General features: G+C 42.5%; 1 protein-coding gene across 4 annotated transcripts in view; it reads left to right on the forward strand.

The window, feature by feature from the left end:
- LOC139348977 (A-kinase anchor protein 13) overlaps positions 1–16,459 on the forward strand; it is a 108,269-nt gene extending 91,810 nt beyond the window's left edge. For 3 of the 4 annotated variants that reach the window (XM_070989455.1, XM_070989531.1, XM_070989699.1), the window contains 11 exons: positions 204–385; positions 1,404–1,486; positions 1,609–1,797; positions 4,982–5,128; positions 6,655–6,728; positions 7,586–7,630; positions 9,432–9,482; positions 9,738–10,010; positions 11,126–11,305; positions 11,768–12,071; positions 13,523–16,459. In XM_070989455.1, coding sequence (XP_070845556.1) covers positions 204–385; positions 1,404–1,486; positions 1,609–1,797; positions 4,982–5,128; positions 6,655–6,728; positions 7,586–7,630; positions 9,432–9,482; positions 9,738–10,010; positions 11,126–11,305; positions 11,768–12,071; positions 13,523–13,575 — 1,581 coding nt within the window. In that variant the 3' untranslated portion in view covers positions 13,576–16,459. The remainder of the gene's footprint in view (positions 1–203; positions 386–1,403; positions 1,487–1,608; positions 1,798–4,981; positions 5,129–6,654; positions 6,729–7,585; positions 7,631–9,431; positions 9,483–9,737; positions 10,011–11,125; positions 11,306–11,767; positions 12,072–13,522) is intronic. The other variant, XM_070989616.1, reaches the window with a different exon arrangement.
- Positions 16,460–17,008: the final 549 nt, after the last annotated feature.

Raw genomic sequence — 17,008 nt, forward strand, 5'->3', positions numbered from 1 at the left:
CTCCTCTTCCTGTTCTACTCCTGTTCACTCCCCCACGCTTTGACCCACCCTTCCTCCTGCCTTTACCATCTTTTCCCCATCCTCAACATGTGCCTCCCCTCCTCCCCTGTCCCCCTCGACCCTCCCACTGTCATCTTGTTTTTCATTTCTCCCTTGTCGCTTCCATCAATCCCTCCCCCCCTTCCCATCTCCTCTCTCTGTAGGACCAGCGCTCCACAGTCATCTCCCTCCAGAAGCTGATTGTCAGGGAGGTCGCTAACGAAGAACGCGGCCTCTTCCTCATCACGGCAGGCATTGAGAAGCCAGAGATGATGGAGGTCCTGGCCAGCTCCAAGGATGAGCGTAACACCTGGATGCAGCTTATCCAGGAAGCCATGCAGTCCATGTAAGTGGGATTTATTTTTGTGTTAATTTAGGTGTTTTTACCCAAAATATTTAGAGCAATATGTTAATACTTCATGATTTAAAGCTTTTTGTAGCCAGAAGAACAGTTTTGACATTTCTAACTCCAAGCTTTACGTCACCATTTAATCCCAAACTCAGCCCCTGTTCTAGCCTGCCCCATTTACTTCAGCCCAAACCCTCAAAGTGCTTCACATTGAGGAATGGCCTCTGAGGGTGCAGCTATGGCATGTCTGTGTTGTGACCCAGGAGTTAGACACAGCCCAGTTCGCTAGATAGTAATAAATGGTAAGCTGCAACAGAGCACTTTGCTGTCAGGAGGATTAGCACTACTCTACCTGGGGATGGGATGTACTCAGGGACAGTCTAATGCTGGATTGCCTTCAAGGGCAGCTCACTATAAGCAGAGGATTATTTGACTGCAGCCAGCGGGCAAGAGAGAGATTTAGTACTCTGTCTCTCTCTCTCTTTCTCTCTCTCTCTCTCTCTCTCTCTCTCTCCCTGTATGACTTCTGTCAAAATACTAAATTGAGATCAGGCTATTGGCAGGAATGGAGGAGATAAAAACAAAAACAGTTTTCTACTGATGTTCTGTCTCTATTTTTCACCAAAAACATCATATACATTTTCTCAGGGTTGTCTAATCCTCATCTAGTGAAGTGTCATCCTGTGCTACATACTAATGTGTTGTAGATAGCTGATTATTTTCACTAATGCTTATTTAAAAAGAAGTTGAGTCTATAAAATGTCAGAAAACAGTAAAGTAGAGGTGTTTTTGCTTGATAAATCATTAGAACTATTATTCAAGTATCAAAATTTCTGCCAGTGAACTCAGTGATGAATCAGTTTGATTGGTTTATCCCGACTTGTAGGTTTAGAGATAGGTGTTGTTTGTAATGTCGATTTTGAAACGCTGCAGATGATTGTAGAAGTTTAATCGTGTATAATTTATTAGCTGTAACGCATTGTGTTTGTTTTCTTGTTCTTGCTTGGTTGGACAGGGAGAAGGATGAGGATGAAGGGATTCCCAGTGAGACAGAAGATGACAAGAGACAACTGGAAACTAAAGCCAAGGAGATGAGAGGTGAGAGAAACACATTTGGAGTGTTTGTGTGAATGAAAACAGGGATGAGTTGGCCACATATACCACAAACTGTTCTCCTCACGGGCTGTCTCTCCTTCTATCTGTCTGTCTCTGCTGGTCAGATCTGTTGAAGCAGAAGGACACAGAGATCATGTCTCTGCTGGAGGAGAAGGTACAGCTCTTCAGGGGGATGTGGGAGGGCTTGAATCCAGGCGAGGAGGTCTGCCGGCAGGTCGAACCTTTCTTCAGGTCAGCCTGCAGCCTGGAGCCACCCAGGGGGGCGTCGGTTATGAAGGATGCCCTGCAAGAAGGTAAGATAAACAAAGAGAGCGCTTAGAGTGTATGTTATGTGCTGTGGATGCATTACACACTGGGAACAGTCAAGCAGAATGAAGTAAATTGAATAGAGAGAGAGAGAGATGGAAAACAGTGCTTTATCTCACTTTCCGTCCACTTGTTAATGATGAATTATCACAGCTGAAAATGTAAACTTCCATATAGTCATATTTATGTCACATGAACACATGAGGTTTCATCAGTTAACAAACATGTAATAGGATTTCTGTCAACTCCATTTCAAATGTCACACATGCTGTACCACTCATTTATGAAGGAGTTGTGGTTGTAGACAAATTGTTGGGACATGGGAAAATTGCCTGATGAAGGTTTGTTTTCACTCTCACGTGGAGCATGAAATAATACTAAATATAGCAGGATGTATAATGTTTCAATGGAGTGACTTAGTTTGCTGCGGGTTACATGTTTTGAAAATCTCTGTCCTTTCACTGACTTTGTCCATGCGCTCAGTTGGGTGGTGGTACTTCAGAACAGAACTTTAAAGGTCATATGGGTGAATGGGATGCCTTTTGTTTACATCAATATTTATAGATTAAAGGAACTACACAAAACACTCAAGACCAGGCTGTAGTCTTTCATCAAAACGTTCTTTTTATGAAGGAGCAATTACATTATCCATTACATGTGCATTACGCTAAACCACCAACAATAAAAAAACAAGGTACATTTTGACTTGTCATTGAAGGAAAGGTGCTCACTTGTTACTTGTGACATTAACAATGATTCCGTCGCTGAATGCAATGCCAGTAAGTCAACATGCACAGTATCAAGCAGTGCTGAGTAAGCTACCACTCACTCTATATTAAATGAAGCTTCACTGCACTGAAGTTACCCCCAGAGGAGTGCAGCGAGCTGAGCTACAGCAACATGGCAGAAGTAGTTTACTACATCCAAGCTCTTTATTTATTTATTTTTCTACATTGAACCAACTTCATTCCAAGTCAGTGCTATCGGTGTCAAAGTTAAGGGCAGGCAAAAATGTTAAGTTCATCTGCTAATTAAACAATAAGCTGTGCTCTCTGCTCTCACTGCTCCAAAAACAATATGGCAACGAAAACAAACAAACTCAAAAGGAAATGTCCTAGACCACTGTAGAAAAAGAGCATAAATCCAGACTCCCTCGGAATCAGTTCCTCTCCATCCTCTGCCATATTTCCATCAAGTAAACTCAATCTGTATCTGTATTCCCCGACAGAAGAGATGCTGTAGGTATCCGCCCAAGGATTGGTGCGTGATGTCGCCGTCATATGAAAGTGCTTCTGAACACAGCCGTTATTTATTAATTACACTTGTGATTTTCACTGTCGTACCAGAATGTCTCCTGTGAAAAGGGCTTATTATTATTCCATGTATTTATGAGTTTGCATGTGGAAAAGCTCCACGCGGAGGGCTACATGAAGTAGAAGTTGAACTCTAGGAACATGCAGTCAGTTTAAAAATGATTAATCCATTTTTGGCGTGTGTCCGATTTGTATGTTAATCCAATTTTTCTTCACTAAAATCCATCCAATGAGGACACACCTAACAGTCCACCTCTGACATACTTGGAAGGTCATTGATTTGGTAGTTGGATTTAATTGAGCTCATGAGAGCAGAGCTTTGAGGGAGAGAGTGATTGTGTTTTGGGATGATGTAAAGAGAGTGTATGGGAGACATTAAAGGAGCCAGAGTGTGTTTCAGGATTTTATTCTGGCTCTGTGTGCTGCTCGAGCAGCCCTGCTCATCAAACTTGAATGAGAAGAAAGCAGTGTGAACTGAGAGAGATACTGTATACTGTGACAGAGACAGAATGAAATGTGGAGGAAGACAGAGAAGCACAACACATTCTCTGCACAGTAAGTTGACTTGAGGTTTAAACAAGCAGCTCTGGAAATTTTGGGGTAGACTGAAAAATAAAACTGCTGCACAAATGTCCATAAAACAAGTATTTCAAGCCCAAGTGCGCCAGAAAGTATTCTGAGGCCTTTTTATCTTTTTGAATCATAAAGCCATTTTCAGGCCAATTTGAGTTGTTTCAATTTATTTTCATATTAGGAAAGATTGAACAGATTTACTAGAATAGATAACTTACAAAAAGAGAAAAGATAAGGTTTTTAGTCATCCGTGACTGGTCTTAAAAAAAATGTTGAAAAAATAATAATTCACTAAAAAAGATGCAGAAAAAATATCAATACCACTTGTCGTCATTTGCAGCACAATATTGTGTAATTATTAAATGCTATTTTTTGGTATATTTGATGTACTGAGAGCTGCCTTGTGGCCTGTGTATTTGTATTGTAAGTAATAGAAAGAGCGGAGTGACTGTCGTGGTCAGAGCTGGAAGACATGTAGACACTATGCGCAGATTAATGATTTCTCAGTACTGCTGTCCTTCTGAGTGTTCCACGAAAAGGTGTAGTTAGTCACAAAATCCCAGGAATTTTTGTGCAGGTTACAGGTTGTGTAACTGACATTCTGCTAAGAATTGTTTGCCGCTCTCATGCAGGAAAAATGTGCGAAGGAGGGCTCCTATAATGGCTTCCACTTTTAAAAAGAACAGGAAAGGTTCTTCTATACTACTACAGTGTATTTTTCACCTCCCCCTTCCAAAGCCTGGGGCAATAATTGTCCTTATTTGATATATGAATTGGCAGCAGTAGTGTCGTTGCTTCTGCTGAGGTTACCATGTTTCTCTCATCACCAGCAGCGGCTTTGTTTCTCCTTATTCTCTGTGGAAAGGTCACAGTGATGCATGGTCTGTATACATATGTGGATACCAATGCTCTGTGTCTTTCCACGGTTTATATAACTTCAGATGGTAAAGATATTTAAACTTTTAGGAAAAGAGCTCTGCGGTTCAAACTGGTTGTCAATAGTTGCTTAGCAACAGGAGCCAATACCAGGTTGAAAGCAGAAGTGCCTGCTACGATTCATGAGTGCAGAGCTGAGCTGTAACGCAGTTAGCCAGGATAATTCACTTACTGACCTGCACACTGATGTTCGCCTGTGTGTGTGTGTGTGTGTGTGTGTGTGTGTGTGTGTGTGTGTGTGTGTGTGTGTGTGTGTGTGTGTGTGTGTGTGTGTATGTGTGTGTGTGTATGTGTGTGTGTGTGTGTGTGTGTGTGTGTGTGTGTGTGTGTGTGTGTGTGTGTGTGACAGTGGAGACGTTACAGGCGCTGGTGAATGGCAGCCTAGGCGGGGCGATGGCTAACGTCCAGGAGGGAGGAGGCGCGGGGCCAGTGTGCTTGCCCCGTCGAGCTGAGACCTTTGGAGGCTTCGACAGTCATCAGATGCACAGCAGTAAGAGTAAGTCTGCTGCAGCATGCTCGTTTTCCATGGAGAGATTGTGCAAACTGGCTGAGTGGCCGTATTTGAAGCCTGCAACAGTCAGAGACACTGAACCTGGACCTGCTGGTGCGGATAACTGCATCGACTCAGTGACTGGACTGCAAATGTGCAGTGACACTGCTGAAAGAAAAAAGTAAAATGTTTCACTATTCACACCAAGACTTATTTTCAGTGGTCACATAAGAGCAAGCACCACACCCAGCACTTCGCACAATGCCCCTGTTCAGTGCACTTCGATAGAACATTTTAGACGGGGACTTGGACAGAAGAGCTGATGCTTCCTGAGGGGGACGGGGCCTGGGGCCATGCCTCTGAACTGGTGGCTTGCAAGCTCAGAGTGGGACTGTGCTCACTGTGGCAGATACTGAGCCACAAGAGGTCCAGACTGGCACATCAGTCGCAGCACCTGGAGAACTGATGTGGAGAAATGGCTTGACGGAGTGTTTCTACCGCTGTGATGTTTTAAAGTGTATTTCGTTCAGTAACGTCAGAGGCATTGGGTCGATCTATCGCAACATTATATGAATGAACATTGGAGATGTGTGGACTCAACTGAGCCACATGCTGTGGGTAGTTTATATTTGGTTGAGCAGTTAAAGGATGGCTCAGCAGGGCCGAAGAGATTTGTGAGAGAGGAGGAGAAAGGCAAAGACAAACGAGATTCAAGCCATCAAAATATGACATGAATACAAACATGTTATGCATATTTTCCATATGAGATTTGTAGATTTATCAACAAAATCAGTACAAAAATTCTCTGCCTAAAAATCTTTTTATTCCAGTGATTCATTCAACCATTTGAAATCCTGCAGACTCTGAAGTTGAAGAGGACGTGAAGCAGTTGATGACGCACTGTTGGTTGTTGCAGGGATAAAAGCTGTGACTTCGTGTTAAGAGCTGATCGAGATTCATACATTTAAATAGACCTGAGAAGATTTGTCCATTAGTCAGTCAATTGACTTTTTTTTTTTTTTTTTAAATCAAATAAGCTTCTCCAATGTAGAGTTTTGCTGATTCTGTCTGAGTAATGTGATCTTAAACTGAATAAGTCACTGTGTGACTGAACATTTGTTGCCCTCAAGCAGTAATTTAAACATTAAATAAGCCAAAATCTACTTGCCTCTCATATCCTTTTAGATATTCATATAGAACCTGTTTTATTACTTTTGATGCTGATCAGTGTTCATTCTGCACATTTTGTTGAACACCTATGAATTCAGTGGACACCTGTTCACAGACTCTCAGCCATGTCAGGAAGTGCAGAACAGAAAAGGGCCTTCATTAACCTAACTCTTATTATCATCTCTTAAATTAAAAAGGTTATTTAAAAGAGGTTATTTTAAAGAGATGTTTTCTATGTGTGACAGCGCTAAAAGATGATAAATGTCCATATCTTTGTCTTTCATTCCTCTTACAATGGACCTGAATGTGTATTATTGGCTACCTGGCTCATGCTTGTCTCCTGTGGTTTCCCTTTGTGTCAGGCGGAGACAGAGACGAGAGCGAGGATGCGGCGGGAGATCTGCGCAGGACAGAGTCCGACAGTGTTTTAAAGAAGGTCAGAATCTCAGCAGCCAATTACTGTATTCTTGACTCTGAAGCCGCTACGCCCCCACACCTCGATGAGAACCTGAGGCCATGTGTGGGGGTGCTTTTGTCCTCCAACATTAACAACACCATTAAGATGAATTTAGCTGCCTCTCTCCCTCCACTGAATTAGCCTCTTGACTCTTCCTGCCAGGTTCCGTTGCTAATGGCGACCATCAGTTGTATAAGAATTCAATAGTGGATGAAAACGAATGGGCCGCCTTTAGGTGTTGCTATTGTGGCTCTGCACCGGATTCTAGCCTTTGTAGTCTCATATCCTGCACACATCCAGCAGCTGGACTGCACATAATTGTTTCTTGAATGTTTTAGTGGAGCCAAGCTACTACAGTAAGCTTTGTAGGCATTGTAGTCCGTGAACCAACTTGACACCTGGCCATTCGAGCAGCGGTTGATTCATCCTGGACACAGAGGGGGCTCAGCAGGATGAGAAGGGAGTGTTTGCAGAATCATCATTTAAGAAACCATGCAGACGTAAAACTAAATACATTTTCTATTACATGAGTTTATGGTAATCTTTGTAAATGAATAATACATTTTTAGAGATGTTTAACTCATTGTTATTTGAAATACAGCTGCAAGACTTCTGTATTACTGAATCAGTTTACATAATCATAGCCAGATACAATTAGATTTTTACAGCACGCCCACACTGTAATCACATTCACACAGCCATATATACTGTGGTGTATGCCTGCTCACAGACGCATACTGCACACACACAATGAGACACACTAGAGGAGGAGTTTATGTGAGTGCATCAGTGTTCTGGCTTTACAGTACTTAGTGTGTGTTTTTGTTTGCGTGCAGGGAGGAAACGCCAACGTGTTGCTGCTGCTGAAGAGGAACAGTGAGGTAACACTGACTTCCTGTCTCCAACTCAATTAGAGCTGCTGCTTACATGGAAACTGTCAACTCTCTGCGTTACCATCACTGTTATCAACATCAGTCAATGTATAAGCTGGAACAGGAGTAACAGCCACAGCAGTAGTCGTAGTTGTTGTACTGTAGATGTTTGTGTTAGTTGTATTAGATGTTCTTAGCATTACTTAAATCACACTTATTTAAAACACAGTTGAATGTAAAAGCAAGTAGTCACTTAATGAAATCATGCTTATAAGAGCAAGCTTTAAGAAGACGTTTAAATGAAAAATAAGGTGAAAATGAATTATGCATGAGCATAGAGCAAGCATTCCCAACAGTGCAAGTACAGTAGAACGTACTGAGATAGAAACATGAGGTTTAAATCCCACATTAATATAACAGCTAGTGAACAGTTGAAATAAGACTGAAAGTCTACAGTTGTGATAGCAGCTCTGTGAAGCTGTGCAGCAGTAGTTTAAGCTAAATGCTAACTTTAGCATGATAACTTGGTCACAGTGACAGTAACATTTTGATGTTTAACAGGTTAAATGTGGTAAACATTCTACCCTATCTTAGTTCAGCGTGTTAGCATGCTACAATTGACTGGAGGAACAGTCAGAACAGCCAAAGTCAGTAGGAGTCATCCTCTGGGCACTGTGGATACATTTATCAGGCGTCATGATGTTCCATCCAAAAGTTGTGAAGATATTTCACTAAAGGTCTTTGTGGGATCCATTCAGCTCCATAAGTTATGGAAAAGGTTTCCAAGTTCTCATCAACCTTCATACAGTACACTAAGTGTTTGGTAACACTTTCTATAAATCAGATTCTTCTGCATTCATTTAAACTGGTCAGTAATGGTTCCAGTTAAATATCAAAAGAAAATTCAAAGTGCAAGTCTAACATTTTTTTACCTGCAAAAGCTGCTGGTTGTTGAACCCCCACCACTCATCATTTGTTATAGACTATTGTGGATATCAAGCTGTATTTATACTTTTTCTGCAGATGTACTGTGTTGGGTGGCACGGTGGCACAGCAGGTAGTGCGCGTGCCGCCACAGCAAGAAGGTTGCTGGTTCGATCCCGGGGCGGGGCCTTTCTGTGTGAAGTTTGCATGTACTTTCCGTGCATGCGTGGGTTCTCTCCGGCTTCCTCCCACAGACCAAAAACATGCTCATTAGGTTAATTGGTGACTCTAAAATTGCCCCTAGGTGTGAGTGAGAGTGTGAATGGTTGTTGTGAATGTGTTGCCCTGCGATCGACTGGTGACCCTGCCTCTCGCCCGTTGACAGCTGGGATAGGCTCCAGCCCCCCCGCAACCCCGAAAGGGATAGGCAGTATACAACCCCGAAAGGGATAGGCAGTATAGAAAATGGATGGATGTTCTGTGTTAGAAATGCTGTTTTCTGCAGTGAACATTAATTGGAGCCCTTTGTATCTTATTAAATGCTGGTTACAGTTGAAAGCTCAGTGCCCTTGTTTCTTTGTGTTAGTGTTTGAATGGAGAAAAGGTCTCATCACTAAACTGAAGTCGCTTTAACACTTGCTTATTCCACTGGTGAATGCATATTGCATGCAATCCAACACTAGCACTTATTAAAAGAAAAAGTCAACATTTAAAATGAAGCCCAGCTAGCATCCATGCTGAATAAAAATAAATAATAAATAAGCAAAGTAAAGTGGAGCAGTAAGCAAGATGGCATCAAACAGACAGATTTCCCCATGCAACAGAGCAAGAACAGATCAGGATGTTTGAGTTCACAAGATGCTCAGTGATCTCTCTTTTCCAACAGCAGGTCCTCCACAGTGTGTCCAATCTGCATCTCCTGCTCAGCACTCTGCAGGTAAGATGGCTTCCATACTGGGTTCACAAGTGCTCCACATCAGAACTAATATGAAGCTCTATGGCGCTTTTTGCTGTTGTTTTGTGTTTGAAAACATTTCTCCTGGTGTGAAACGATGAGTAATGAGTAATTTGAGATGCTTTCAAGGTGCAATGTGAACATTAAGCCGCTGAGATGGACAAAAGAATATCTCTGAGACAATAGCAGGTGTGATGTGTCAGAACTAATCTATCCGTCGTGCTGCTCTGGTCCCAGGCGGTGGTGGTTCAGCAGGACAGTTTCATCGAGGACCAGCGGCAGGCCCTGAGCGAGCGCTCCTCCTCCTGCACGTCTTTATCACGGCCGACCTCACGGCCCAGCTCACTGATTGAACAGGAGAAGCAGCGCAGCCTGGAGAAGCAGCGGCAGGAGCTAGCATCCCTGCAGAGACAGCAGGCAGCTCATGCTGAGGAGAAGAGGAGGAGGGAGAAGGAGTGGGAGCTGAGGGAACAGCAGCTGACTGAAAGGGAGGGGCTGATGCGTGTGCAGGTAACTATGCATCATTTTCTACTGACTTCTTTATATTATTACAGGCTTCTGGGCAGCTGTAATTCTTCATGTAGACCCTGCCAGTTTTTTAACAGTGAGGTGCTTTCATACTGTAGTAATTTGCTTGCACTGTATTTTATCTGGTACTTTATCTGGTAAATTACAATGTGGTATTGTGCTGCCTTTAAAAACACATCACTGACTGAAAAACCTTCAAAATTCCAGTCTTAAAGTTTAGCTTCCCTGAGATCAAAGCTGTAGGGTCAAATTAAACCTGAGGAGGATGCAAAGACATTGCAGGAACAGAAGAAAGGTTTAGCTTAATGGCTAAAGTTTAGCTTGAAGCTAGTATACTAAGCCAGCTGACTCAGTGCTTTACTTCAGACTTTGCTGATGACGCATGAGAGGCTAAACAACAAGGGTTAGAGGCCTTCTAGGCACCCCCACAACTGACGTTTTGAAATTGAAATGAGCTGAAAACTACATTTTAGTCAGTAGTTTTCCTACAAATAACTGCAATTTGTCCTTTTTTTATTTTTGCCAAAGTTAACTTCAACTTACAACTCTTAATGCTAAGAGCAAACTGACTTGCTATGGTCTTACCTTTAAACACAAAATGTAGTCCACAAAAAAGTGGAAAGAGGCAGAAGAAAGCAATTTATTTCATTTTATCTGCTTTCAAAATGTTGACAGTGATCAGTGTCTTTTACAGACACTAAATAGTTTCAACAAACATGGGTGAGCTCAAGACTGCCAGCTTTCTTTTTCCTACTCCTCTGTTCCTGACATGCAGCAGGAAGCTTGTGTTATGTAGAAAAAATTGACAAACCCACTACCAACATAAACAGACAAGTCAGTGTTATCCAGTATTAACTAGTTTATACATCCATGAGCATGAGAGGGACATTTCAGGTATAATGCATGATGATGATGCTTGACACTTGTTACTTTTATTCAGAGGGTTTTTAAATAGAATTTCCCATCTCAGATAGTAGTATATTATTTCTCAGCAAATAGTTTTCAGTCATTCAGTGAAGAACCTGAAGACATGCAAATGTGTAAGATCAATCTACACTTGTCAATAAGTCCATCAATGCACTTCCCACCCACTGCAGGAGGATGAGGTCCTGAAGCAGCACAAGGAGCTGGAGGAGGAGAAGCAGGAGCTGCAGCGTAGGAAGGAGGAGTACCAGAAAGACCTGGAGAGGCTGAGAGACGCCCAGAGGAAGCTGGAGCGGGACAAGGAGGCTGTGCAGCGGCAGCTTGACAAGTTGGAGGAGGTCCGTGTGGCTGAGGTGAGCAGGGCCTCTTTAAGAAATCATAACACTGATGAGGTGATCTGTTGCTCCCTGCAGGAAAATGACCTCCCATTGCCCCTTGGCTACAGGGGAACCATTAATGAACTGGGAGGGTCTTGCTCAATGACACTTCAGCAGGGTTGGTGTTTGCATTGGAGGCTTAATTGAACCTGGGTCCTCTTGAAAGTGAAATCGAGAAAAGCTCTTGGCAACATATTAACTAGCAAACAGTGCTGCATTGCAGTCCAAAGCTATATTTCCAGGCTTTTTTCTGCCAAAACCTGTATATAGAGATAAACCTTCTATTCATTTTCCACAATTAAGCTCTCTCTGGAAACATTTATGCTCATCTTTTATTCACCATAAGCTTGCAAAAACATTAAAAATACACCTTTCGTACATATTCACAGATGTAGATAACAGCTGCGCATCCTTCTTATCTCCATCGTTTACTTTCAGAGGACTCCCTCCACAACGTCAGATGAATCCCTGTTCGCCGGCAGCTCCCAGTCTCTGGAGCTGGACCCGCTGGAGCTCTCCTCCTCCTCCCTGCCGAGGCTGCAGCCTCAGAGGTCTAAACCCAAAGGGAAAGGCCTCAATCCCTTTACCTCATCCTCCACCAACCCCAACCTCAAGGGCGGTGACGCCAACCAAATCTCAAAGAGCCTGCTGCAGCTGGCCAAGAACAGGAACAAAGAGGGGAAGGAGAAGGAGAAGGAGAAGAAGAAGAAGAAGGGCAAAGGAGGGAGCACACAGTCAGCAGGTAGAGACCAGTGCACAGGAGGGAGTGGACGCATTTACATTTAGCTTAATCATTCAGTGAGTCAGCAGGTTGGAGTTGGAGTGTTTTTGTCAAGGACACTTCAGATTAGACACATGACATTTAGTTATCGAAGGAGAAGTGATGGGTACATGTGTGGAAGGAGGACGTCACGAGACAGGCATGTGGCTGAAATAGATTGTTCAAAGAATTAATACACCAAGTCATCCAGTGTGTTCAGAAAGACAAATTTAACCCATGTTTGAGCACAAAATTCTGCAGTTTCCCACTGTGTTTCATGCAGTGCATGCTGGGTAGACTAATCTACTGTAGAGATGGGTGGCAACATAATATGAAGACAGTAGCCGTGTCTCCTTTTTCTTTGTTTTCCATGTGGTTTAAGCTCTAAGCACAGGTCCCTGCAACAGCATGTTGCAAAATCAGTCCTACATTTTCAATAAACCACCTGTATGAAACATGAGACACTGTTAATGTGTATATATAAAAGTATATATAAATATTTCTTCCTGTTTGACACTGACCCTCATCACCACTAATACAGTAAGTACTCATTATAGCCTGTTTAGCTTGTCATGGCTTTCCAGTCTGGTGATGTATTTTAAGGAAATTTTGCTCTGCAAGTCTCCTTCATCTTGTAGTGAATGCTGCCACAGTCCACCGTTATTTCCCCCCAGCTCACCCACTGTACTGTGCTGTAGACTCTGCTGGGTCCTGGGCCTTACAGTATAACTGCTTTTGTATGTATTGAAGCAATAAACACACTTAACCGTTTTATACTAACAGGAAATGACACAAGCTCGGCTATTTGTTCTGTGCACTGCATTGTGGGTGCTCATCAACTTCATACACAAAAGTCAAGCATTTTTTTATTACTTTTAGTAAAGCCGGTTTGAGTATTCATGTGCTGTTGTCACTTTGGGACGCAGCATAGATTTTGTCTTTGCATTATTAAATTAGCCAGATAAGTGAATTATTCAGCGGTCATGCAGACTGTATTAGCCTGAGCTTAAACACCCTTACGTTGGTTTTGCGATCCTGGGTTTGAGTTTATGAGAATAAAAGCTTTCTGCTTTTGCTGTGGAAAAGGTTTCTGTGAGTCTCCCTGTGCATAAACAGTACAGAATGCATACATGAGAAGCACCGATACACATAAGAGTAGAAATGTGTGAATGGGTGACTCTGATGTGAGCGGTGAGCTAACATACAGCACATGAAGCCGCTCGCTGGAGCAGCTTCTGTCACTTCTTGAATGGAACTCGGTGAAGGCTCGGTGCACTGAGCTCCTGTGTTTGATCAGTGTGAAGCAGGCTGACGCTGCTCGCTAAACCTCCCAGGAGAATAAATGTTACAACAAATGAGCAAGCGAAATCCTCTGATAGGAAGCTTCCTCTCTGGTGACGGTGACACTGACTCCTCTCTTCTCCTCCCTCCAGACCCCCAGCACCTCCCGGAGCCTCCTCTGGATGGAGAGATCTTCTTCTGCTAAGAGAAATGGCTCTCCTCCTCTTCCTCCTCCTCCTCCTCCTCCTCCTTGTCATCATCATCAACCAATCACAGCCGTTTTGACATCTGGAGGAACATGTTACTGCCAAGTAGCAATACGTTCATCTACACGCATAACACTGCAGTTTACTGCCAGGCTTTTTGGCACCTTTAAAATGACCTTGAAAAGAGTTTTAGCTAATTTTCTGTACCATAGTGTAGAGCTGTTTAACATTACACGCAAGAAAAAGACAGGACATTTATTTTCTTATACAGTATTTTAGGGATTCTGTTATGGTATGGACATAAAAACAGGCAATGTGGGATAGCATGTTTTGGGGTATCCTTAACCCTCCTTTTCCAAAGACACCATGGTCACAGGACAGAGGATTCATGTCTTCACTTTGAAGAATGATGCATTTGTGCTAGATTGAAAGCATTTGACTGTAGATTGCCTCTCAAGCTCCGCCAAGTATGTGACAGGCTTCACTGCCTTTCTGTTTTTGTGTTTGCCGTGGCCCCAGCCAGCCCCCTGTTCTGTAGTCCGTCCTGTCATTAGGTTCCACACCAACAGGCTGCTATGTTCATTTCCAGAAGCCTTTTCTGTGTGACTGAACCCACACATGCAAGGACACAGATGTACCCAAATTCCACTTGGAAACTTATATGAATGTCAACAAGCAGCATGCGGCACTGGAAGCTCGTCACTCCTAATTATGCTCATTCATAATTAATAGAAGACTGAAAGCACAGAGGGAAATCTGTCCAGTGTTTGCTCCAGTGTTTCATTCCAAAATGTACAATATGGATCCACAGTGAAAGACTAAATGCAGCCTAACTTTCCTTTACTCACTACTTGAAAAGCAGATGTGAACAAAATGGAATCGGCACCTTCAGTTATCCCGTGTAATGACTATATGCCATCAGTCAGGTTTTTAGAGTATTTGAAGTATAGATATCTCCACTTTGGAGTGAAACTCTTCGTGTCTTTCTATTCTTCCAGACTCAACGGTAATGAAAGGAATGAGACATATCTCTCTGTGTCTAATGGCTCAATTCATATCCTTTCGTGTGATGTAGAGCCTTGGATGGATATTAGCTTGATCCTCGCTTTATCTGCCTGTCAATGGGCTTTTATTCAACCCTTATCTTTCATCTGCGTGGCGATGAGCGGGGCTTTCCTTCGTTTTTTTTAATTGCATGTACCTCTGCAGGTAGCATACTAATGGTTTCTGTCTAAAGAGTTCAACTTCCTCTTTCAACCTCCCTCTTTCAGCTGTGATAATAGATTCTGTAGCTTTACACTGCTGATGGTTTTAGGAAATGGAGGCAGTTAATTTAGGGACAAAGCAGCTGGTTAGAGAAAATGAGAAAGGACATTAATTAAAAAAAACCAAGAGATGTTATGTGTCCCTGTTTGGACGTTTAATGACTAAACCTGCTCAGCGGGGTCCACCTGAGTCTATGATCATTTCAAATGAATCAACACGCATCAGTGTTGTAAGCACTTTGGTCCAAATACGCTAATGCGTTTTTTTTTTTTTTTTCAGTGGGAGATATCAATCAGTGAGAACTTTGTATTCAGTGCAACGTTTTAATCAAGGGCACTGATGCTCATGAAAAGCAAAAATGATCCAAAGTGAGATGAAACGATAAAAGATACTGCGGTTCCATTTTGTTCGTGTTCAAAAGAGAAACGGGCCGGTAGCTTTTATGTCATGTTTTCAGCGTTACCTGTCTGACCTGTCTTAATTTTTAAGCATGTGTTTAAGCCCCACTGAGCCCAAGCTATGGGCCACACAACTACCTGCTGGACAGGTAGGTGGTGAAAACAGAAGTTAAAAAGAAAAAAAAATGTATGTGAATACAGAGCAGCGCTGTGGAACTGCTTTCTTGCTGCCTCTTTTGTCTCGTCTTTAAGTGCTTGTTTGTTAACTTGCCGTCTGTGATGAGGATTTGACTTCAGGTCCATGCTGGTTTATTATAGTGTGTCTTCTAAGAGGCTTACAGGGCCAGCCAATTAGTTGCTTCATGTCTTTTGTTTATGGTTTTGGTGTAATCCTGTCAAAGAAACAGAGGAATGTGCTCCCCCCTCTCACAATCTGTTGCTTTAGGTGTGTTTTGACCACTAGGGAGCACTGCACCTATGACTAAATTAGTTCCCTCTCTCACACAACAACAACCCGAAAGTGTGAATTTTTTTTTTTTCTCATATATTCTCCCTGCTGTGAGAAATTGACATATTTTTCTCAGCAGCCCATTGCCGTACAGAGATAATGTGATGAGCGTGGGCTCTCACACTCTGTGATATTTTCCCCACAGCATTTGTAATTGACTGCAGAAACAAATAAGTTGTCAGAGATTGTAATTGGTTATTCAGTGAAACCAGTCAGCAGCAGCTTTAATATGAAAAAAGATGGTCTAATGGTTGGAGGGAGCGACCAGGCAGAACCACAAACCTCTCTCTGTAAGGGACAATCAGCAGACGCGAGTCAGGAGAATGAACCCCGTCCCTGATGATGATGGGCCTGTCCATGAGACACGTGTGTCCATCAGGTGAACCCTGCGTAGCCTTAAATCTTAATGATAAAATGCACTAGAGTAGAACCCTGCATCTTCTCAGTAGAGAGAAGAGAGCTTTTATACCTCTGCTTTGAAACAAAGGAAATGTTTGTACTATAAAAGTGGTACAGAACTGTTTCATTCCCAACTATGTAAAAAAGGGCAGAGACGAATGTGTAAATATGATTTCTGTATGAAACAAATCAAATGTAAAAATTGTTTTGTCTGTGATTTATTGCAACATTTTGTAAGAATGTTTTATTTATGTTTAATTCTCACCCCTGTGGTGATGTAAAGTCACATTTCTCTCATAATAAAAAAAAAATCATAATGGACATTTGGAGTGTTGGTTGTTGCTGTTTCTCTCCTGCAGAAATATTAAATACAGCAAAACTGTGATTAAGACATTGTGTACAGTATTCAAATGCTGGAATGTTACATGGTGCCCTGTTAGCTGTGTAATAATTGGATTTATCACAAACCACAGTGTCTGTAACAAGTATTCCTCCTCTTCTGAAGTTTTAATGTTTCTGTTGTAAAAGTGTGCAGACAAATAATCTGCAGCCACGCTGATAACTGATTATCCATTCAAGCCATTTTTCAAGCAGCGAATGGCTGACACTCCCTGGATTCAGCTGCTTCCGCACATCTTACAGACCAAAAGATTAATTGAGGAAATGATCAGCAGACTCATTAATAATAAAAATAAACTAGACAAATTCCCCTCAGCGGGAAATTTGGAGAGTGATACAGTGCGCAAACGCCGGGCCGTGTGCCAAACGCCGGGCCGTGCGCGTGGCTATTAGCACGGCAGCCCGATATCAAAGTCAAACCCGTTCATAGGACCCAATTTCAGCATCGGCGACAATGCTTAG

Source organism: Chaetodon trifascialis, chromosome 1 (genome assembly GCF_039877785.1).
Source record: "Chaetodon trifascialis isolate fChaTrf1 chromosome 1, fChaTrf1.hap1, whole genome shotgun sequence".
NCBI classification, from domain to species: domain Eukaryota; kingdom Metazoa; phylum Chordata; class Actinopteri; order Chaetodontiformes; family Chaetodontidae; genus Chaetodon; species Chaetodon trifascialis.